Genomic DNA, 25,191 nt, shown 5'->3' with positions numbered 1-25,191 from the left:
ACCCTGTACAGGAGGTGGTCTCAGAGTGAGGACCAGAACAACCCTCTAAGACCCTGTACAGGAGGTGGTCTCAGAGAGTGGACCAGAACAACCCTCTAAGACCCTGTACAGGAGGTGGTCTCAGAGAGTGGACCAGATCAACCCTCTAAGACCCTGTACAGGAGGTGGTCTCAGAGTGAGGACCAGAACAACCCTCTAAGACCCTGTACAGGAGGTGGTCTCAGAGAGTGGACCAGAACAACCCTCTAAGACCCTGTACAGGAGGTGGTCTCAGAGAGTGGACCAGATCAACCCTCTAAGACCCTGTACAGGAGGTGGTCTCAGAGTGAGGACCAGAACAACCCTCTAAGACCCTGTACAGGAGGTGGTCTCAGAGAGTGGACCAGAACAACCCTCTAAGACCCTGTACAGGAGGTGGTCTCAGAGAGTGGACCAGATCAACCCTCTAAGACCCTGTACAGGAGGTGGTCTCAGAGTGAGGACCAGAACAACCCTCTAAGACCCTGTACAGGAGGTGGTCTCAGAGAGTGGACCAGAACAACCCTCTAAGACCCTGTACAGGAGGTGGTCTCAGAGAGTGGACCAGATCAACCCTCTAAGACCCTGTACAGGAGGTGGTCTCAGAGTGAGGACCAGAACAACCCTCTAAGACCCTGTACAGGAGGTGGTCTCAGAGAGTGGACCAGAACAACCCTCTAAGACCCTGTACAGGAGGTGGTCTCAGAGAGTGGACCAGATCAACCCTCTAAGACCCTGTACAGGAGGTGGTCTCAGAGTGAGGACCAGAACAACCCTCTAAGACCCTGTACAGGAGGTGGTCTCAGAGAGTGGACCAGAACAACCCTCTAAGACCCTGTACAGGAGGTGGTCTCAGAGAGTGGACCAGAACAACCCTCTAAGACCCTGTACAGGAGGTGGTCTTGGTCCAATCACAGAACAACCCTCTAAGACCCTGTACAGGAGGTGGTCTCAGAGAGAGGACCAGAACAACCCTCTAAGACCCTGTACAGGAGGTGGTCTCAGAGAGTGGACCAGAACAACCCTCTAAGACCCTGTACAGGAGGTGGTCTTGGTCCAATCACAAATTCAATCTCGAGGTTAACTGTTATCAGTTCTAAAGGGCCAAAAGTGTTTTTATGCTTACTTTCAATCTAGATCTCCTTTCCTCCTTGTTTCCTCCTCTCCTTTTATCCTTGTTTCCACATCTCCTTCCCTTCCTCCTCTCTCCTTTCTTCCTTGTTTCCTCATCTCCTTCCCTTCCTCTCCTCTCCATTCCTCCTTGTTTCCACCTCTCCTCCTCTTTCTTCCTCTCCTCTCCTCTCTTCCTTGTTTCCTCCTCTCCTTCCTTTTTTCCTCTCCTCTCCTTTCTTCCTTGTTTCCTTGTTTCCTTTTATCCTTGTTTCCACATCTCCTTCCCTTTTTCTTATCTCCTCTCCTTTCTTCCTTATTTCCTCCTTTCCTTTATCCTTGTTTCCACATCTCCTTCCCTTTTTCTCATCTCCTCTCCTTTCTTCCTTGTTTCCTTGTTTCCTTTTATCCTTGTTTCCACATCTCCTTCCCTTCCTCTCCTCTCCTCTCCATTCCTCCTTGTTTCCGCCTCTCATCCCCTTTTTTCCCTCTCCTCTCCTTTCTTCCTTGTTTCCTCCTCTCCTTCCCTTTCTTCCTCTCCTGTCCTCTCTTCCTTGTTTCCTCCTCTCCTCTCCTTTCTCCCCCTCGTCTTCCTTGTTTCCTCCTCTCCTTCCCTTTCTTCCTATCCTCTCTTTTCTTCCTTGTTTCCTCCTTCCCTTCCTCTCCTCTTTTCTTTTCTTACTCTCCCAGCTTTTCCTCTTTGTCACTTCCTCGTCTCCCTATGTTTCTCCTCCCTCCAGTGAACAGCTACGGTGACGATGAAGATGATGCCAGCAGCTCCTCTGACAGTGAAGACGAGGTCCTGAAGCAGTTTGAGATCTCAGTGTCGCGTTCGCAGAGTTTTCGTACCCCGGCAGCTGACGCCGGCGAGCAGACTCAGCTGGCTTTGAGCCGACGCCATAAATTCAACCGACTGTCGGACCAGGAGGAGGGCAGCACAGAGCCGTCGGACTGCGAAGGTGTGGTGTTTGTCTTTGTCTTTCTTAAAGGACAGTTTCTGTATTTTTAAACATGGGCACTATTTTCACATATTATAGTGTTGAAATGACTCGTAGGTCCAGAGAGTTTTGGAATCCGTGCAGTAGATGCTTCAGCCGGCAGCTGAACCGGCTGCAGTGGCTGCAACCTATTCCTTTTGTCAAAATGGCGTCCCCAGAAAGGGCTTCTTTTTGCCAGCGACAGGCTCAGACTCTTACACCAGGTGACAACATCACGGAAAGGATCCCTACAAGTGACTCCTGGTGACGCCCTTTGTTTTTAAAAGGAAACCGAGCTCAAGGAAAGTCCTCGCTCTGAAATCTTGTGACAGTTGTTGCAAGAAGACGACGTTTGAAACACGAGTCAGAGTTAGAGAGAGGAGTTTGTTGTGTTGGAGAAACGTAAGGAAATAGGTCTTGCTAGCGGCTCCTCTGCTTACACAACAAACCCCTCTGCCTCATTTCCTGCAACAACTCGCCTCTCATGAGGTATCAGAGCGAGAGCTGTCCTTGGGCGAGAAAGAAGCAATTTTTGGCCCGAAGGAATACGTTCCAGCCACTGCAGCCGGTTGAGCTGCCAGCTGAAGCATCTACTGCACAAACTCTTTGGACCAACAAGTCATTTCAACACCAAAATATACGAAAACACGGCCGTAATTATCCTTTAAAACACTATACGTTTTACAAATTTGTGGCACCATTTTCTACTTCTATTCCACTAAATTTCTAAGATAAATATTGGGCTTTTAACTTTATAACATTGATCAGATGTTTGTACACAAAACATACAAATAGTTTATAAAATATGATGTTTTGTAATAAATGAACCTCTTACCATTCCTGTAAAATTCACCTACAACGCCTATCCAAGGCATACCAAAAATAAATTGAATGCAGTTCTTGAACGATTTGGAATAAATGCATGCACGAGTACTCACTGTAGGTGCTACTGGAATTGATTAAACTATCCAGCAGTTTACACAAGTACAGCTGAAAGGTTTAGACGATTAATAGATTAATTGCCAACTATTTCATTGGTCATTAAGGGGTGAACCTGCGCAAGACACCTGACCCCTAGTTGACCTCGCAAGTTGCTTTGTAATTCAATTCAATCTAGCTTTATTGGCATAAATGTAAAACAACAATATTGCCAAAGCTACAAATACATTACAAAAGAACAATTCATTTTATACAGTTAATTAATCACTATAAAAAAAATTATAAATACAAAAATATATAATAATAAAAACATATTTATTCAAAATAAAGTAAATAAAACAGTAAAAGTGTGTGATGTGTATATTAATAGACAAAAAAAATCTGTGTCAAATGTGAGATTAAAAAACAATAATAATTTGAAAATTTGTCAGAACAATTATTATATTTGAGTCTATTCTGTGTTTCCACTTGTTGTCCTCAGGTCGTGGCATGAGGCATTTCTCCCAGTAAATATGGGAGTTTCTATAAAAGGTTTGTGGAAAACTGGGAGTTTTGTATAAAAGGCAGCTGCGGCTCAGGCAGTACAGCGGGTTGCCCGTTAATCAGAAGATCAGTGGTTCAATCCCTGAGTTTCAGCCGGGTGTAGAAAATAAAGCAGCAGCAAAGATCCTTGAACTTATAAAGATGCTTGTGGCTAATCTATCAGCAAAGAATTTACTGATGTTAATTTCATATTGAGCAGAAAAAGTGCATCACAACCACTTTCGACCTGGTGAATCTCAGACTGACTGAGATCTGATCGAACTTGTGTGCAGTAAGAAACTGAATTAGACTTTATGTGAGCGGCGTCAGGGAGAGCGGATCGCATCAGTTTACCTCCGTCAAGCTAGATCCACTGCTAATCCATCGCAGCGTCAATGAGCCAAAGGGCCCCAAATAATGTTTTTACTGCAGATTAGAGGCTGTAAAGAGCTCAGGGAGGCTCAGTGTGATTGGACCGCTGTGGCTGGATGAGTGTGGAGAGACAACGGCATTAATTAGGTTTGTAGTCAGTTGGTTTCTGGTGTTTTAAGAATGATCTGGGGGGGTGAGAAGGCATATGAAACCAGGAGATTTTTATTTCTTCTTCACTGTTAAATCAGGTAACGTCTTTTTGTCAGAAGATCTTATTTGTGAAGTTTGTAAACTAATTAATAAGGCTGAAGAAAATGTATAAAGAACCGGGGATACAGAAGACGTGATCACACTTGACACATGACACGTTATAGGGTTGTATTTCATCTAGTATCTCATCTGTATTTCATCTAGTTCCTAAAATGTTCTTCCTAAAAATTGTGATTAATGTTAATCCCAGCATCCAGCAAAACATAATCTGGATTACCGTCTGAGTCTGAGTCATGCAGCACTCTCCTCTATGGTGGTGGTATTTTCCCACCAAACCAGTCAGAGCAGATTGTCCTGCTTCACACACTCTTACATGTTAAAACATGAATACATTAAAAGAGCAACACATTAACACAAACCTATACAGAAAACTAAGTCGCACAGCCCCCTCCTCCGCATTCAAAGCTGTTTGACTTCTGATCAAGTATACTGGGGCCTTTAAGGCCAATTTATACTTATGCGTCAAGTCCACGCCATAGCTGAAATCTTATGCTACGTGCTACGGCTGAACGATTTTTCTGCCAGATGTTAGGATTACGATTCGATTCGTGATATTTTAAAATCAAGGACAAATGAGCAAAATCTGACAGGCAAAAGGCTCTTATTCTGAAATGCTCCATATGGATATGTAATGTTAGAGCGGGCTCACAGAAGTTCGTAGTTGAAGCACACATAATGACAAATAAACAACATGTCAACAACGTGCAGGCTAAACGCTCCGCTGCTGAAACACTCCAGTGTGAGCTGACGCCGGACAAAACTGACTGTGTCGGTTATCCTCTAGTTTTGTTTGTTGATGTAAAATGTACACGCCCTGTGCCCACTCTGATTGGTGAGTATGGCGTGGTGATACCCGGGTTCAACTCCTCACTGTGAGACATCCACGTATGTGTCCCTGAGCAAGGCACTTAACCCCTCGTTGCTCCAGAGGCGTGCGACCTCTGACATGTATAGCAATTGTAAGTCGCTTTGGATAAAAGCGTCAGATAAATGAATAAATGTAAATGAGTAGGACTGTAACAGGAGGCGCGATTGGCGAGCAGATCTGTCACACAAGGATGACAACAGCATGAATCTGTAACTGCATGACTGTTTAAAACGCGTCAGATGCCCTGTGTAAGTAACCTATATTTTAATCGCCGTCTTCGCGATTAGCTAATCGCGTTCTTTCAAATTACAATTTCGATTTGAAAACGATCGTTCAGCCCTACTACGTGCTGTCATGAGCATTTTTACTTCACTACACTCTGCAATTACAACGCCAAAACGCCAGTTGGCTGTGGGGTTTCTATGTTCCGCTGTGTTGAGTTTCTTCTTATTTGTTGGAGTAGGCTACTACAGACAACGCCGGTTTCACATAAAAACGTTACTTTACTATTTTACGACAAACTGCAACTTTTTTAACAGGCAAAATTATCTTTTAAATTGACAAACGTCATGTGTGTAATTCTGGGCCGATTCAAACAGGATCAAAACATTAGTTGTCTCTCGCCGTGGGAGGGACTTGAGCTTATTAATGAACTCAAATGACGCTGTGTGGTGAACAGTTAAATATGATTTCTTGTGACAAGAGCTTGGCCTCAGAGGTAGTTGCAATGCAGCTAACTTGCTAAGCAAATAGCATCACTGAAATATTTCGCCACAGCGAGCAAAAAAACAAATGTTAAGACAAAGTTAAACGGGTAGTCCTAACGACCATAACAACGTTACAACATCCTGGCAAACGACCCCACTGAGGTTAAATAGCTGAGTTTCCCTACCAGTCAGTCAGAACTGAAGAAGTCCTTTGGATGAGGGACGAAACGTCTTCCAGTATCTTCAACTAAGTCCAGTTGCCCTTGACTTTAACCTTCTTTGGATAACTATGACCTGGATGACTGAGAATCTTCACAGACAAATGTTAAGACAAAGTTAAACGTTCCTGCCTTCTTTTTAAAAGAGCAGCTGGTTGTTGGCGTTGTTTGGTCGGGGGTCACTCTGACTCTGTTTTCTGTCTTTAACCAACATGTGAGCGTTGCAGTGACATAAGCCACAAATGAAACGATAACACACACACAGGCTGATGACTCACCTTGGTCTGTTTCCATGGTCACTCTATGCAGCCACTGATGTAAGAGTCAGGCCGACCTTAATGATGGTGAATTGGAGATAATTGCTATTGATTGGTCTGAGGTACGGCCTGTTCTCGGAGTGTTTCTGTCGAAGGAAAAGGCCAAAGTTTGACAGATTACACAATATCACCTCTGTTAACACACAGCGCTCACAAGCAAGGTTTAGGTGGCTCCTTTTAGACCTCCTGGACTCAATCAGGAAATATGCCAGAGGAGACAATCGCGTTTCTGCTGTCAAGGGATACGTTTGTCATCTTCTCAAGATTAAATAAAGTTAAAGGAAACAAGGAAGAACCTCTGGGTCAGAAGTGAATCCAATGCGGACCTACAGTCTTTCTAATGACCAGCAGGGGGCGACTCCTCTGGCCGCAAAAAGAAGTGTGATTTTATAGAAGTCTTAGAAAAAATGAAGCTACTTCTCAGATGATTTAGTACCTCAGCAAACCTTTTCCTAATGAGTTTATGGTCTCAATTGTTAGTTTGAAGTCTTCTTCAACACAGCATGATGTTCATTTAGTAAATTATGGACCCATTTAGAGGAAAATAGACCAGAAAGCAGGGGATGTCAGTCAGGAAAGAGGCGACTGGTATTCACTGCACTGTATAAAAGATTATTAAGAGTACATTTTTCCAAACAACCAACATGGCGAAGGCCAAAATGGCAAACTTGAAGCTTCAAAAAGGCAGACCCCAAACCAACGAGTGACGTCACGGTGGCTACGGCCACTTGTTTCTTACAGTCTGTGGTCTGAACACATCTCTCCGTCCAGAGATTTAAAAGCCCATGTGAGTTTGTATCTTGTCAAATTCAGCCAACACAATATTTAGTCAACCTTTTATATGTTGTGTCAAAATCATTTAAGAAGTAATCAAGGTAGCTGAGGCTGCTCGACATACACTGTCCCAACGCACACCTTCCTCACATTGATTGGTTCAGGTAAAACTAAACTACTTTCCTCACACCCACAGATTTAAATCTGACTACCAGAGGGCCTGATGCTGATTTTCCTACACTGTTAACTTCCTCCTGCAGAAATGGAGGCTCAGAGCCGGCAAGGTTTCCAGGACCCGCTCTCTGCAGCGGTAGAAGAGAGCGAGAGGGCGTCTGCTGCGCTCGCTGTGGGCAAACCTGATGGACTCGAGGGGTCGTTGGGCGCCAGGGACAGCCCCACCCCCAGCACGCACCGCCTGGCCGCAGACGGCAGCGAGGACGCCGAAAATGCCGTAGGTGTCGACAAAAATGACGCCACAGACAGCTCCTCCACCTGGAGCCCCGAGGTACTGCAACCTGACATTTAAACGAGACCTTTTCCACATTTTGACTTATCTGCAATGTTCAAAAGTTGGATGTTCATGTTAAACATGGCCGAACCTTCAAATAATGAGGTTAAAGTGTTTAAAAAGAAATTCCGGTTAGCAAAAACCTCAGATTTCCTCCTGTTCTGAACTCTCTGTTTTGAACTGTTTTTTCTACCAATAGCTCTGTAATACAGGCAGAGCTGGTTCTACATATATGGTCATCTGCTCCGCCCAGCAACACTCTGTTTTACTTTACCGTCCAGCAACAACAACAGCCTGGTAACATGCTTCAGGTCTTGGCCAATCAGAAGATACTGGGCTTTGAGGGGGGCGTAAAAAAGTAAAAATGTCTGCACACTTTTAGGCTGCAAATAATTCTGTGTTAATTCTCTGTATTTTAAGGCAGCATTTCAATCTACAAGATTTAAATGTGCAGACTTTTCTCAAATTATAAAGTATGCGTTATTTTGGTCATCACTGTGGAGATTTGTTGTAGTTTAGGTGGCGGGCTAGCCCAGTGGTTACGGTGACCCATACAGTCTATGGGGGTGACCACACTCAACCACACAGAGGAGCAACAGGGAAAACCTTGACTTTATTAGGTACACCTATACAATCAAATGTAATAAATACACCAGCTCAGCCATGAAAAGCCAGGATTTATTTACACAGACATACATAGAAGTGTTCATTCACGTACATGTTTTATCACTGAGGTCATAATTGGTGCTGTTGGTTTTGTACTGAGCTGCATTATATTTAGAAGAGTTTCTGATATTCTGGCCCAGTAATGTACATTATGTAAATAGGGAGGACAAAAAAATCCTCATATCCAACACAATGTAGTTCAGTAAAACACCCTTTAATTTTAACCTCATTTAATTAAATTTACACATTTATGCTCATATGTGTAAATTTAATTAAATAATGGCACAGCTGTAGTGTTGAACTGCATTAGATTGTAAAGGTGCACCTATTAAGGCCACTGAGAGCATTCAACACAGTAAGACCAGCAGCTGAAAGGATGTGTAAATGCCTCCGTAGCTCAAATTATTTTTCATGTCACTATATTCATATTTGCATCAACATGGAAGAAAGTTTGTCCTGGTTATTGTTGGCTGGACATGGTATTTGAACTCCACTAACTTACTCTTAAATATACAAGTTTGGCACGTTTCTATGAGGCCTATAAGCAGATACAGCTGCCAGTTTATTGGGTACACTGAGCTAAAACTTATGCAGTCCTGCAATAATCCTACCACCTTCATGAAGGTTGAAATATTCAGTCACTGATTCAACACGGAGAGCTGTTTCTGACAGCGACGTACCTCGTTGATATTTGGATCCTTTGTGGATAACTGGCTTGCTCGCTCATTAAAGTCAGTCTCCGATGGTTTCATGTGTCAGCCTCCTCAACAGAAAAACATATGAAGTCATTATCTGTCTGCTGCAGTTATAACGTTACTTACTTTTTGTGCTACCCGAAGATGGAGCACTCATAAACGACCTGTGGCGTCCCTGTCGGGTCAGCGGTCTAAGGAGCACATCATGTCATTGCAATGTTCCGGATTCTGGCAAAAACTGTTTAATTAAAAAACTGGGCGCAGTTTATTTGAAGTGGTCACGATAACCCTTGCAGTCTTGTGGCTGCAGGATTTATTTGAGTTTAAGGTGCTGAAAGCACTACAGCAAGAAATCTCTCCTGACCGGGCTGACTAATACCAGAAAACCATTCACCATCAAAATGACCACGTTCAGACATGGGAAGTGCACAGAAGGAAAATGGCGGTTGTTTATATGCTGTTATGGCTGGTATTGGGCGGACCCAGGTGCAAACAAAGAGCACAAGATTAAAAAGTTAACAGGCTTTATTAATAAAATGTGCAATGGTGGTGAAGGCAGGTTAGGCTTGGTGCGAGCAGGCGGGTTGGAGCTGACGAGGTCCAAAGCGGTATGGTAGCACAATGAAGGTTACTCACAAGACTAGCAAAAGGCGATGCTAGAAACACCGGAGGCTACAAGCTAGAGCTGGCCTCAAGTGCTCAACCATGAAGCGGTGAGAAACAATCTGGCACCAATCACAGGAAGCCTGGGGTGTTTGTGCCATGGGTTGATGAGAGGATTGAAACCCGGCGTGCAGCTCAACAAGGTGTGTTGATTTCTGTCACGCCCAAAACACACACACAGACACACAGACAGGCAAAAGGGAAGCGAAACATGTGAAAACAACATTAAAACCCCAGAGCCAGGGCACTGACTGTGACAACTCTCTAGTGATGCTTTTAAAGGTTTTGTAGACAGTGTTGGGGAATTTACTAAGGAATTGTAATAAGTTATATTTTACTTTACTTACCTTAAAAAAGTAATACTATATAGTAATACTACTCGGTATTAAAAGTAAGAACCGTAAAACTTTGAATAATAGCCTGGACTTTTATTGACCCTGGATTTATTTGAGACAGGCCTTTAATTCTTTTAGCACAAAACTGAAACTACTGTCAAACAGTTTATTTATTTCAAACAGGATAATACTTGTGAAAAATGATCAAATAATATCAAATACACGTCATTCATTTGATCTAGCTCCGACAGACGGCTTATGCGCTTTTATTTTGAAGGCAGCAACCTAACGAAAACAACAACACGGTGGAGGATGAGAGAAGTTAGCAGCCAGAGAGCGATGAACTTCACATGACATATAATAATATATATAATATTGATCGCTTGTCTTGTTTTTGTTTATCTTCTTCTCCCACACGCTGCTGATGACTGCATGTGTATTCAGAGCCGTTGAGCAAGGGACTTTCAAAACAATGATGATAATAAAAACTTTATTAGCATGTGATAAAATAATTGTCGGCGTTGCCTTTTCTGTGAGGCAAAAAACGTGTCCAGCAGCGTCCATTTCAGACACACTTGTTTCGACTTTCCTGTCACTATTTGTCAGAGATGTAGCGAGCTGGCGATGTTAGAAAGATGACGTTTCTGTTCTTAATCTCGGCTACAAAGCTCTGATTGTTTGACAGCTGTCGGTGGCAGCTACACCAGGTCTGGTGGAGGCGTCGATTCAGAGGTCTGCAAAGCACAAGCAAACACCTGTCATCAGATTCTGATTCTTACATTGTTAAATTCTGATTGGTAATATCAGCGTTTTCCAACAATTGCTCGCCCACTTCATCCCAGTGAGGAGAAAACACATACAGTAATCTGTCATCAGCAAAAACCAGTGTTCAAACTTTGGCAGGAAATTGTGTCTTCATGATGGACCTCATCGCTTAAATCAGTATAACCAGAAAGGAAGCTGATGTTTTTACTTAAAGGAGCTGTATGCGACATTCACTGCCATGTCCCACCAGACTTCATTGAGAAAATAGTTTTACCATCATAAAACACACTTCCTTTAAACAGGACAGGGACTAAAATTAACTCACTCACTGTTCCAACAATCAAGACTGTAGTTTGGTGAAAATGTACCCTTAATTCACCGAAATATTCGCCTCAGGCGGCAGCCACGGAGCTGCCCCTGTCAAAGTATGTCCACTAGAAGTGCTTGTTTCTGAGAGTGTCTGAGAGCATTGTTGAAAGGATCCCTAGAGAGATGTTTTAGGGCCTTTTCAGAAGTCATTAGCAGCGATTTTACATCTATTTTTTATATATGTGTGCACACATTACCACAACCTGAGACCTCAAAAATTTTATGACAATATATCGAGAAAACTTCCACATTTCTCACTTCTCAATAATCACTAAAAAAACAAGGGAGGGATTACTTAACGGGGTCCGTGAGCTGGCCGCATCCCTGCTGTTACCCATCATGCTTGGCAGAGGTATCATCATCATTCAGCTGTGAGAGGTTTGTCACTCTGGCAGGTTATTCCTCTCAGGTTGGAAGAAAAAAACCAAACACGGCCCACTGAGGCCTCGAGGTTTCGTATAAATAGTTGATATTTCCTGTGCTCTCCGCGCTGCGTTGGCTAACAAACAGAAGCTCATGAATAATAATCTGTGTGTGTGTGTGTGTGTGTAAACAAAGTATGTATAAATACGTGCATGCATCTACTTATGTGGATTGTGTTTGTATTTGTGAAAGCAGGAGAGAGGAGATGTAGAATCTAACAACCTCTCAGTCACCGAATCACACTTTGAAATTGGGAGCATCTGTGCAGCAAACACCTCCCACACACACACACACACACACATCCACAGAGACACAGGGTGATACTGACATCTAGAAATGCTTCATAAATAACAGATGAGTGGAGCTACAGAAAATCAGGGAGATCTATGTTGTAGAAGTTTATTTATACAGTTATATAACAGCCCTGCCATTGATAATGCTAAAGCTAGTACTGCTACTGCTAATAATAATAATAATACTATCTCAAGAATTAATAATAATAAATCATTTCTTAACAATTGATTTACATGTTGCGACAGTTTTGTTTGCACAGTTTAAATTATTATTTTTATTCGGGGTCTCTCTCCTGGCAGTAAGATATAAGTTAGTGGTAGTTTGAAAGTTATTTAAGTCAAAAGTCACAAAGGATGTACATCCTCACACTGAATGACCATGAAAGAAAAGAACACCACTCTAACTCTAAAGCTTAGCGCAAAACAAAATATTCAACTCAAAATTCCACTTCGGGTTTTCTGCACACTTTAATTTCGTTTTATTTCATTTATTTGTTTATTTGACAGGGTCAGTGCTCATTACTTAACAGTAAAATAACTGTAAATGAGCCAGAGTTAGCTCAACAGGCTAATTTTCATCTGTTGTCCCTGGACAGTTATTATGAGGGCAGATTTAAAATGATTTCAAAATCACAAATTAGTTGCGGTTCACTTCATAAAACACAAAAATAAATTCAGTCCAGTGCTGATAGCACTGTGATTTACCAATCACAACCTGGACGGGGCGGGACATTACAAAAAGACTACAGTAAACTTTTGAAATGCTGAATTCCTTCTGCATGAACGGTTATGATTATTGACAAGTTAGCACCATGTAGACATTTTTCTTGCACAAATATTTAATGAATGAGAACAACATGCCATAATGAAACAGCTGTAACTGGAATTAATATTATCCTAGTGGTAAGCTATATAGGATGAAAAGAGTGTAGCCTAATAAATACACTAATATTAGCCGTAATCAAACCCTAACAAAACAGAAAACGGTGTTAAAGCATTAATTGAATTTGTGAATGAGATGAATGGAGCCAATCCCAGCTGATATCGAGCGAAAGGCACAACATTAAACATTCATTGTAAAGTTATTCAACATTAATGCATCAATAATTATAATTCTAAAACAAGTACTTTTACTTTCTGTACTTTAGACATATTTTGACATTTACTTTAGTAGATGCATTACTTAGAGGAAGCAGTAAACATTCGGCGTGTAATGGGGTGAGCGTCTGCCTCTGTGTTTTCTTTCTCATGTGCTGACCTCCTGACCTGCACGTACAAGAGACTCGAGCAGCAGCTCCGTCATTATCTTATCTCCTCTGTGGTTGCCATGTCTACGCCGACACTCAGCCCTGCTCTGTCAACACTCGACACAATCGATGTTCTGTTTGCCGACTGTAGGGGAGGCTGAGATTGGCTGCACTGAGAAGAGGAGGAGGAGGAGGAGGAGGAGGAGGTGGTTTATTTGTCCTTTTATGACAGGATTTCTGCTTCATTTTCTGTCTGAACATTCGGAAAAAGCTCTGGAGAATCATTCAGTGATTGTGAGTCTTTATATTTGTCAGTGGTGGTACTCGTACTTCACCTTCAGAGGGGAATATTATACTTTTTATTCTGCTATATTTATTTTACAGTTTCACTTACTAGTTACTTTGCAGATTCAGATTCATCAATCCAAAATATAATTTTAAAACTACCTTTACCAGCTGCAACATTAAAGTGATGTACATTAATGCATAAACCATTATAATCCAAAAATATATATTATACTACATGAGCCTGCATGTTAGTGCATCCTCCGTGTGAGCAGGCCGATTTAACGGCTGTTTCTTTTCTCATCTAGCTCAGTGAAGTCGGTGATTGTTGGAACACTGGAAAGGCTAACTAAGATGGATTTTTGTTTCTCTCCAGTCTGTATTTATCGATGACCCGCTAGGTAAAATTATTGTTGTTTTTTTTTCAATGCAATCTGGTGGCGAGCAAGAGCGATGCAACAGCTGTATCTGGTTAAACAAAAAGGATCTATTTAACAAAAAGGTCTCTCTCTGTAGGGATCCTTTCCGTAATGTTCTCAGTCACAGAATATCAATCTGAGACTGTTGGTGACAAAAACAAGCACTTTTAGTGGACGTACTTTGACGAGCGCATTTTTCGCCAGCAGCCACTGAAGCTCGATTCGTGGCTGCTGTTCGAGGCGTAGAGCCAGAATATTTCTGTGAATTAAGGGTTTATTTTGACCAAACCAGAGTCTGTGATTGTTGGAACAGTGGAAAGACTTTTATTTTGTTTCTGTCCAGTTTGAAGGAAGTGTGTGTGTGTGTCTAAGGTTACAAATGACTTTTTCTGAATGGAGTCCGGTGGACCGTAGCGCCCAATTGTTATGGTCTCAGATGCTGTTGCTCTAATGCGACATTTAGGGGCAGTGAATGTCACATACAGCTCCTTTAAGTAAAACCTTTAATGCAACAGGGTAGTACTACACCGTGGTATTGCTACTTTCACTAAAGTACAAATTATGAATACTTCTTCTACCACTGCTCTTTGACAAATTATTATTTGTATTTCACTCCGAACAACCTACTTTGTCTAGTATTGATACACTTTTGTCACCTGATTGCGGGTTGAGTAAAGGAATTAGGAGAGTGGATTTGATAACCGTCACGCTTTGGGAATCGGGGGCTGGAAGGAGTCCAATGTCCAAACAATTCTTTGTTTGCCCTTGTTCTTAAGTTATAAATAGACTGCAGCAGCAAGGCCAGAGACTGAGATCGTCATCTTGAATCATCAGGTAGATTAAGAAATAAGAATTATTAACCCTAACCACTAACCCTTTTAGTTACACATTAAACAGTACATGTAGTTGAAGGAAGAAGTTTGTGGTTTTGTGGGTTTTTAAGTGTACAGCATTCGGGTTTGTCTTTGGACTTGTTTGTTTTACTTAAAGAAATGAGCTGATTCCCTTTCTGGTGGAGAGTTACGCTGGATTTATAGCTGATGCAAAGGGTTAACACGAGTCCCGCCCTAATAGGTTTGGATTTTATCTGTTTTTATGTGTTTTATTTTCCCACAATCAGGCTGCGTCGACCTTTAGTTACTATATATATTTATATATATAGAAAGTGAGTTAAGGTTATTTCATGTTAATGTCTAAATTAGTGCTGGGCAACGATTAAAATATTTTAACTGCGATTAATCGCAGTGTTACGCGTAAAATTGACTAATGAATTCTAAAGTAGTGTATTGCTTTTAATTTAAATGTACTGCTATATACACAAAAGTGTAATAACGTGGTTTGCAAACACTTGAAACAAATAAGGTGCTTTTTACCAGCAGTATTTCCTTTACACAGTAGCAATAAAATATTTCTTGTAAATCTCAACTTAAACATTAATGTAATCAAATCAAGCATTAAACCAAAGCTATTTGCCACTGCCAGGGCATTGCCTTTTATCTAGCTTGTTAAAACAAGTTACCATCAGAGTCCAGTTTTCTTGTTTGTTTGTTTTATGAACAGGTATTTACTGCTAATTAGCAAATGTTATGTGAAAACTGCCTACGTTGAACTAGTCTTTCTGCGAAGCGGTCGCCCATAATCTCTGTTAGTTTAGCTGTTGAGCTGCACTTGCTATATTTACAAGTTATTTACAGCTATGAACATACCAGCTGAATGTAATATATGTATGTTACAACTTTGGTAGCTTCACTGTAGATTATTTTATATCTGTTGATGTATGACGTGTTTGAATAGCATTCAGTTATTGGTGCTATCTTTCTGTATCATTTCAGTTTTACAAAATTCATTCATGAGAATGACGACAACAGTAAAGAGCGTTGAACTTTACGCCAGCCTCTGACTTTCTCTTGAATCCTGTTAACTGTCTGTGGATTTGTGTACAGTCTCACGCACTGAGGACAGAATAGTTACCTTGCAAACACGCCGTACTAAGATGGTGAACATCAGAATGTTTATACTTAGGATTTGCAGCTCATTGATATTTTGATATTTGCGCTCTTTCCTACTTTGTCCTGCAACTGCTTCATAAACAAATTCCCGGGGGATAAATAAAGTTCTTCGTCTTACAGTTAGCATTTACCTCTGTGCATACAGCCTCATTGTAGCTTTAACGTCATATTAGACCTAATGTGTAGTCAGACTTTTGAGGATTCACCTCCCCAAAAATGGTGTAGCCTACGGAGTAATATGGAGGCCACGTACGAAGCTGCTGTAGTGCGGCCTAACCCCTCATTGCAGAAGAAAATAATCCAGCTTTAGATGAGATCACTCTCGTATTTGTCTGTTAAATATGAAGCTACAGTCAGAATGTTAGCTTAGCTTAGCGTATATACTGGAATACAGTAGCCTGGCTCGGTCCAAAGGTACAGAATGTGCCTACCAGCACCTCTAAAAGTCTCTAATGAACGCAACACTCGTTTGTTTTATCAGTACAAAAACCGACTGTATGTGCAGGTCTGTTTTTTTGGTCGGGAGCCGTGTCTTTTCTGGAGTCTTCGCTGGTCGCCTGCCAACTTTTCCTGACCAGCAGATGTGTCTTATTTTTCCTTAACTCGAGTGATTTAGTACAAATCATTGAATTGCTTATCTGTTCTCCCTGCCTTCTCAGCAGGAGCAGCCTCCTCTCAACGAGATCTCGTCCCAGCCGGTCAGCGCTCCCACTCGACCTCCCATCTCTAAATGTGGCGACCTGGTCCTCTCTCTGGAGTACCGCCCCGACGCGGAGAAGCTACTCGTCTCCGTGATCGCGGCCCGGGACATCCCCGACAAGGCTCGCAGCGGGATGGACTCCTGGCAGGTGCACATGGTCCTGCTGCCCTCCAAGAAGCAACGCCACAAGACGTCGGTACAGAAAGGTTCACTGCCGCACTTCAACGAGACATTTCGCTTCTCACGCCTGGACCCGTCAGAACTGCACATGGCGGCTGTCCGGTTCCGGCTGTACGCGCTCGGAGGCAGGATGTCCCGTGAGCGAATGATGGGCGAGAAGCTTCTGCGTTTAGGTGGTCTTGACCCGGACGGAGGGACGATGGAGACGACGCTGGTTCTGGAGCCTCGCAGCAACCTCAAGGTGACAAGTGTACATAAACTTTGAGACGTAGTTAAAATTCTGTTAGCAATCGAGGCCGCATTTGTGTAGACGTCTGCTGCGGTTTCTGCTGCTGCTCACTGTGTTTCATGTCTCTGCTCTGTGTCAGAGCGTGGACTCCCAGCTGAGCCTGTCCGCTGTGTCTCAGAGCGACAGCGCCTCGTCCACGCAGTCTCTGACCCACGGTGGCGTCCCCGAGCTGCTGGTGGGTCTCACCTACAGCGCCACCACGGGACGCATGTCTGTGGAGCTCATCAAGGGCAGCCACTTCAGAAACTTGGCCATCAACAGACCCCCAGGTCTGCAGTGAGCCTCATACCCACAAACACTGCACTCACACACAAACATAGATCTTTTACATGATATAGTTTGATGTTGAGTTAGTTAATGTTTCTGTAAAGTCCTGCCAGCGTTTGCTCCTCTCTCTCTCCCTCACCGCGCAGCCACGCCCCTCCCTCTGCGTCTGCACGCAGCCGTCTGCTCACAAACTCTCAACAACGTGGAGGGAGACACTGTTAAAGACCTGGCTTGTAAAAAGAAAAGCACGGTTCATTCAGTGTTTCCCACAAATACACTTTACTTCGGTGGGCCGCCCGGGTTAGACGACGTTAGATGTAGCATTTATCAGAGAAACACGGTGATTACGTTACAAGTCGCGACGCTGTGGATATTTTACAAGAGCGGACCGTGAACATACCAGTCAGATGTGATTCGTTAGCTTCCTCGTTGGTTTTATACAGCCTAGCCTACTACTGATGGAGAAAGTCACCAAAGTGGAAATGCAGGGAGAGAGAGAGACGCTAAAGCCCGTTTTCCACTGCACGCTACCAGCTCGCCTCGCCTCTACTCGCCTTCTTTTGGCTTTCCATTGTGTAAAAGTTGTACTTGCTACCAGATTTACTACTTTTATTTTCTTATCTGTCTTTACATTCTGAGCAATGTTGAAACGTTTTAACTTGAATCAAGAGACAGCCCTGACAAAACCACACACCACCAGCCACTCTGGTCTTGTGCTACTTATTGATTGACTTGTGCATTGGTCAGTTTATCACTGCAAGTTACCAACTGATGCTGCGTTGTGTTGCTGCAAAGATGAGTCAGTTTCCTTCCTGCTATGTAAAACAGTGGTCAGGTAAGGTTCATGAGGATGTTGCTTCACTAATGCTGTAAGAAATGTGGGCTGGGATTAGACCACACACACGTCTCCTTAGAATCAGTGACGGGTTGAAACGTGTTTATATCAGATAGCCAACATGACAGAAAAAGAAGGTTAATGTTTGTATATTTTTTTAACTTCTTCCCCTCTCTCCACCCCCCTCCAGACACCTACGGGCGACTGACTCTGTTGAACTCGGTCGGTCAGGAGATGTCTCGGTGTAAGACGTCGGTGCGTCGCGGCCAGCCCAACCCCGTGTACAAGGAGACCTTTGTCTTCCAGGTGGCGCTGTTCCAGCTGTCGGACGTCACGCTGCTGGTCTCCATCTACAACCGCCGCAGCATGAAGCGCAAAGAGATGGTGGGCTGGATCGCCCTGGGCCAGAACAGCAGCGGCGAAGAGGAGCAGCTCCACTGGCAGGACATGAAGGAGGGTCGGGGACAGCAGGTCTGCCGCTGGCACGTCCTGCTCGAGGCGTAAACGCCACCAAGATGTAGGATTTTTACGTCTAAGGTGAAAGGGAGTTTCATTTGAGGGATGGAAAGACGACCTCGACGTGATCTGCGGACCGGAGGATGCATGTGGTTTCAGAGGACACATCTGTCCACAGCAACCTCACACCTGGCTGGTTATTTTCTGTCAACATGTGGAACAAACTCATCTGCTTTTGGAGGCCGATACAAGTTTAAAATGTAATCGTTTTGTTGAAAAATGAGGAAGAAAAGCCTTCAGCAAATGACAAAAAGACATTGAATTTGGATTCAGTCATGCTGTTCAAGTGGCAATAAAGAAAGTATTTCTTTGTCATGAAAAAGCTTTGTAGAGCGTCCATCGGCCTCCAAGAGGAGCTGAGAATGTCCTTCACTTTTCATTGTGAGACGAGGGAGCTGCAGTTCTGTTTTTCTGGTAAATCGCTGTGTTAGAACGTACACACAGTTTTAGAGGTGTGTTTGTGTGACTTGTTGTTTCTAAATGTTCTTTTACTTGCTAGCACGTCAGTGGAGATGCAAACAAAACGGCACTGCAGCACGTTCACTAATGCAGACAGGAAACACAAACATGCAGCGTCCTGAAAATCTAATTTTGATCATTATTGTCACATCCTCTCAGAGGTCTCTGTTACAGTTTCTGTCAGCTCCTCGTCCTCCTTCATCAATGCATCAGTTTAAAAGTTTTTAGCAACAGAAGACAGGGTACAAAATTAACAACATCGTGCAGAACATTTGGTTGTAACTGCAGTTTAAACTGTTTACTTTATTTCTGCCTGTGAGCTCTGTGGTGAACCTGAGAGACACATGATGGATTATAAAGATTATTCAGGGCTCAGTCCACACTTTTGTTGTTTACAGCACTGTGGCGTACGCAGTCTCTTCCAAGGAGTGTTACAATAATTTCTCACCTGGCAGAGCACAGTCCTTACCACAGCAGCTCAGGTTTGATTGCTGCATGTCACTCCTTCCCTCCCTTTCCTGTCTCTGTCTGCAGCTCTCACTGTCCAATAATGAAAACAAAACAGAAATAAATAAAAAGCACACATTTGTATTGTACAAACATATAAAATACACACACACAGTAACTGCTAAAGACATATAACCTTTCATAGAGTATAATTTGTTTTAGTGCCTGTATGTTAATAGTATGGATGCATCCAAAGTTATGTTAAAAACATTTAAACAATAATTTAAAGCTTTGATTTTTTTAAATGTTAAATAAGGAACATCCCTCTTCCCCTCCCCCTTAAAGGTGGAGTAAGCAATTCTGGAGAAATCCCAATGCCATGACAAAATACCATGATACAGAGCGAACAACGACAGAGCAAGTAATGTAACTAACGTCAGCGAGGTTGTGGGTTAGCAAACTGCTGCTACAGTGAAGCTAACATGCAGAGAGGACGAGAGAGGACAGCAGTACTCACAACTCTCCTGCTACTGTAGCTAACATCACAACAACAGCATGCCTTGGTGAACTAGAAAGTGAGCTGACTTTTTAATTTATAAATGGCACAAACTGGAAATTTCCATTAATTAGTTGAAATACAGCTGCTTTCTACTTAAGTCAGCGGCATAAAAATAAAGCTGATACAGTGACCATGAATACAGTTTTGGTTTTGCTGCTCAAAGCACAAAACATATATATATATATATTACAAATATAAATATATATATACATTTTATATTACATATGAAAGCACAGAAACATGTTTTCCAGAAGTAAATGCAGTGGTATTTTGCGTAATCCTCCGACCTTAAAGGTTATTTTTATAAAAATAACATTTTGTCATATTTGATAAAACTGTGAGACTGTAAAAATAAAAATCTGATTCTCCTGGCTCCTCCCACCGCTCTCTGAACAAAACAACCAATCAGAGCCAGGAGCAGTCTCTAACGAATGCCAATCACCCGCAAAGTCCACTGAATCCACCTGTGCCGTGTTGCCACAGCGCCACGTCCCAGAAGCGTCCTAAATGCTCCGTCAAGCAAAAGCAGGAAGTCAGACACAGAACGGCATAAAGAATTTTTCAAAATAAAACACCCTGAGCCGACTCCTGATAATAAAACAACAATTAAAACAGACAAAACAAAAAGAAACCATTTAACTACGTAGCCTGCTTAAATATGGTAGAAGCACAAAAAGCAAGGACTGAAAACTACAACAACAAAATGAAAACATGTTGGCTAAATCAGGCATCCTGATTTTCTTATTCTGATATGATCCCTGTGGAGATGCAGCTGTGCAAACAACAGAACAAAACGGGGTCACAGAGAGCTGTGAAGAAGGTAGAGGGTAATTAAGTCAATAACGGGGGCAGGCTGCACGCTCCGCTGCTGAAACGCTTCCAGACCGGAGTCAGTGTCCCTGCTCGTGCACATGCTATGCTAATATCTTTACCAAAGCAGCAATGAAAGATCTGCCCATCCTTCCTTTGCCAACAACAGCGTAGAGCACAAAACACATGAACGCTTCCCGGCTCCACGTGGAGCTCATTTTGTTCGATGTCATGGCGCTCGTATTGACAAGCGGCGCAGAGGCATGATGACAAACAGTGGGGAATAACTTTTGAGGGTGGCCTCTCATGCTGCTGTTAGACGTGGTCGCGGCCTCTGAAGCCTGGTAGCTCTGCCCCGGGCTGCAAAGCGTCCGGAGGGCCCGGGTTCCTGGCGAGGCTCTTTCCGTGGAGAGCTAGCTAAGCAACAGAGAGAAGGTTTTGCGTTGTATGTTCACATGTTACAGACTGCAGCTTTAACTTAACTCTTTTTTAACAGCAATAGAAAATGTTGTCCATAATGACATAATTAACAGTTATATTCTCTTTTTCTGCTTGTCAAAGTGAAATATTAAGTGAGAAAATAACCTTCCAGTCGGTTGCTGAGTATGTAAATATCGTGGTGAAAGCTTCAGGCTCGTGAGAGACGAGAGAGAAGCTGAATAGGGGGGTGATACGTGGGGTAACTAAGGACTGCGTGACCGTAAAAATACTGTGTAAAGAACCAAACGTGAGGGTAGAAGTAAAGACGATTCCAGTGGAGGTGGAAGGCGTCTCATTCACATTCAGCTCTCATTCATATTCTCCTGACACACGTGCTACTACAGGCAGGAAGACCAGCAGCTGGAGACTCTCACCCCCGTCGGGATGAATGATGTTATTTGGCCTCCTTCACGGGGCGAAGCTCATTTCGGCACCCATCAACGCTGAGCTGAAAAGAGGCTTTAAATATCTGACTGCAGCTGTTATTAACAGGCAGTGAATTACCCTGGAAGTGTGGTTTTTTTTCCCCTCACTCCACTCTCTCTATGTGATAATTGGTAGAATCGCACGGTGTGATGACGGCAGTGCTGCTGCTAAAGCTCATCCTCTTCCAGGCTGAGCGTCGTTAAGGCACCGGTTCAGCCCGGAGGAGGGATTATATGTGTTTGTGTAGACAGATACTGTAGCGTCAAACCTCTCGGAGGGGGGGTTCCACACACACACCGAGAGCGAGATGGGTTTATCTGAGAGTTTGTTTTCTTCGGGGCAGGTGACAACAAAAGCCCCTTTAGAAATGTTTAGCTCGGTTCAGAAAACTGTGATAAGAGGAAAATGACTTTTATGTGGGTAAGGAGATGACTGTCGGTAATTACTTTTGGCAAATGAACTGAGAGCTGATGCTCAAATTGTTCATGTGACTCAAAGGGTCAGTTCACACAAATCACCCCTCCCACACATCCCTGAAGGCATTGAGCCATCCGGATTTTTTCCAGACTTCCGCCTCCGCCCCAAATATAGCGGACACGAATACAGATTTGTCTGACAATAAATCATCTAAACGTTAATCCTACGACCATAAAAGTTTCTTCTTCTGTCAAAAGATTTGATATCAGCACTCCTTTTCTGCAGGCTTCACCCATGTGAGTGTGAACAGTGACATGAACTGTATTTACTGCACAGACCGATATATTTTATGCATGTCGAGTTGTTGTACAGAATCTATAATATCTAATCTATATTTTCTAAAATAGTAAATGTTTAATGTTCTCCTAGGATTGTATTTAACACATCTGCATGCTCAGTTTGAGATCCCAGGTTGTATTTAGAGACAATCAGATTGTGCTGCAGATGTGATGCCGTTGTTGATACTCTGATGAAGTGCCTGTAACATTTTGAGATGAAACATATCCAACGTGACAGAGAGATGATCCAAATTTGCATGAAGCCTTCTCCTTGTTCCCTGTGAACGCTGCCGTAGGACTGCATGCATGGAAGGTGACTACAGGGCAGGCCCTCCTTATGTCAAGGCCTGGACCAGGGCTCCCAAGTCAGACCAGATTCAGTAACGTCTACACCAGGACCAAGCACAAACTCTCCTTATAAACTTGTGAAAAGTGAAGGTTTTTTTTTACTTTAAGGGAAGACGTGACCAAATCTAGGGGGCTAAATAATTATATTAAGTTAATAAATGATATTATTTTGGGGACATCTATACTTTCTAAGAATTTCCCTCAAGAAAGTGTTTTTTTAAATCTCCCACGTAGCCCTGCAGGGACTCTGTGGGTGTGAATTTTAGGTCAGCCTAACTTTGATTTGGTAAAGGAAGTTTTAACTGGTGTCAAAAGACACAACGTGAAAACAGATTTCGCTTATTGGCTTTATTTACTAGTTTTAGATAAGAAGATCGATATGGCTGCAACACGTCCTCGTAGCTGAATGACGATGCAGGTCAATTATCAATTCTCCCAAAACATTATGACCGTTCTCCGAAACGACATGTACGAGCGTTGGTAAGTCATGTGAAGGAAGTCACGTGACGTTTAACACATGGAAATTAAAGACTGTCCTCACCAGAAAATCGACAATATACAGTAGGTCGGTTGTGCAGCACGTTACCAGACCCATATATCAGTGACCTCCGGTGGCTGTTTTAAAATGACAGCAAAGGAAGAAGTCGGGTGATCTCAGACTTTCACTCGGGAGAACTGTGTTTGAGTCCCGTGTGAAACCAAGTAAATGTTGACTTATTTTGAGTTTGAACTTAAATAGCGTTGCTGACTTTAGTCCGTGACTTCCGTTATTTACTTATTTTAACCCAAACCACAACGTTTTCCTAAACCCAACCACACTGCAACCTTGGCACAACGTTAACCACGCGTTTAATGTCATATCATGCAACGAAGTTGACGCTCATATGTCATTTTGGAAGTCATGGATAAAACAACCTATGCTGTCGACTTGTTGGGAAAACGGTGATAAACGGTTGTAGTTTGGTTAGGTTTAGGTCTCATCCATCCTTATCCTTCATACTACGCCAACTGACTTCTTCTGCCACCAGAGGTCGCAGCCTAACAAAATGTAAATATATATCGTAAAAAGCTGCTGCATAATAGCCTAGCTTAGCATAGCTTAGCATAGCTTAGCATAGCTTAGCAGAATGACTGGAAACAAGGGGAAACAGGGCACCTAGCTAACATGCTGTATCTCATTTAACACGTACAAAAATGTAAAAATGACAGCTTTTAGTTTTACTATTTAACAATTTCCATGCGAACAACAGTTTAAACATCCTCCCAGTACTTGTTTACGACAAGATGTCATTTTAACTTCATATGTTTTTGTACCGATTAAACAAATAAGAGTCGTCACATATTAATGCTTGGTCAAGGCCCTTTTGCGTCGTTAACGCCCTGGGTATCTCTTTAGCATCAATTTTAGACGTTTAGGGCTCCGCGGTCAAGTTAGCAACGCTTAGCAACAACAAATATGCAACTTTCAGTTAGACTTTCAAAATAAAACGCTTGCATTTTGAAACATCGCAAGTTTGAAACGTCCTGAAATGTTGCAATTTGGTTAGGTTTAGTCAACAAAAAGTACTTGGTTAAGGTTAGGAAAAGATCACGGTTTGGGTTAAAATAACTACGTAGGTCAGTTAACACGTAAGTTAACTTACGTCACTTGTGTAAGTTGCGCAATTCACGTAACTCGCGCACCTAAACTAAAAATACTTAATGTAGACTTTTTCTTTCACACAGGACACAAACCCCGGTCTCCTGGTTCAAAGTCGGGGTTCTGACCCTCCAACCACCTCCTTACTCAGTCTTTTCTGTTGAATATGATATACCTGCCTTCAGGGTTTCCCCCACTGCGTTGAACTATGACACTACAGAGATCCCCAGTGCGTTACAAACTGATGCCGATGCGTTCATATGTGACAAGTTGGGGATATAACCTGTTGACTAGTGAGGTTGGTGTGTTTTTTTTAACGTTGGACAGAGCCAGGCTAACTGCTTATGCTAAGCTAAGCTAATCGCCTCCTGGTTCTAGTTCCGTACTTACTGCAAAAACATGGGAGAAATACTGATCTTCTTATTTAACTCTTTGCAAATAAGCATTTCCCAAAATGGGGAACAAGTCCTTTAAATGTTATCCCGTAAGCCTGTCTCAAACAGAGCTTTTTGTCAAAATAAATATTATTTGGGGTTTTTTAATTTTCCTTTTAGCAACAGAAATATTTTATTTTTAAATAATCTTTGCTTTTTTTTTTTCAGTTGTCACTAACGTAAGATTGAAAATTGACTGTTCTTCTACTTGTAAAAAAAAAAAACAGCAAAGCATTTTATCGTAATAACACAAAAAACCCTTTAGGTTTTCCTTACTA

At 42.5% G+C, this 25,191-nt stretch overlaps 2 protein-coding genes across 6 annotated transcripts in view; both read left to right on the top strand.

The window, feature by feature from the left end:
- syt16 (synaptotagmin XVI) overlaps nt 1-19,386 on the top strand; it is a 58,708-nt gene extending 39,322 nt beyond the window's left edge. For all 5 annotated transcript variants that reach the window (XM_046062572.1, XM_046062571.1, XM_046062575.1 and 2 more), the window contains 5 exons: nt 1,869-2,087; nt 7,353-7,597; nt 16,429-16,890; nt 17,018-17,207; nt 18,231-19,386. In XM_046062572.1, the coding sequence (XP_045918528.1) occupies nt 1,869-2,087; nt 7,353-7,597; nt 16,429-16,890; nt 17,018-17,207; nt 18,231-18,544 (1,430 nt within the window). In that variant the 3' untranslated portion in view covers nt 18,545-19,386. The remainder of the gene's footprint in view (nt 1-1,868; nt 2,088-7,352; nt 7,598-16,428; nt 16,891-17,017; nt 17,208-18,230) is intronic.
- The window catches only part of kcnh5b (potassium voltage-gated channel, subfamily H (eag-related), member 5b), a 1,142,829-nt gene that overhangs the window by 797,151 nt on the left and 320,487 nt on the right, over nt 1-25,191 (top strand). The window lies entirely within an intron of this gene.

The sequence above is a fragment of the Micropterus dolomieu genome, linkage group LG11, assembly GCF_021292245.1.
Source record: "Micropterus dolomieu isolate WLL.071019.BEF.003 ecotype Adirondacks linkage group LG11, ASM2129224v1, whole genome shotgun sequence".
NCBI classification, from domain to species: Eukaryota; Metazoa; Chordata; class Actinopteri; order Centrarchiformes; family Centrarchidae; genus Micropterus; species Micropterus dolomieu.
Note: the sequence above shows the minus strand (reverse complement) of the source record. Positions and strands in the feature narration are given on the sequence as shown.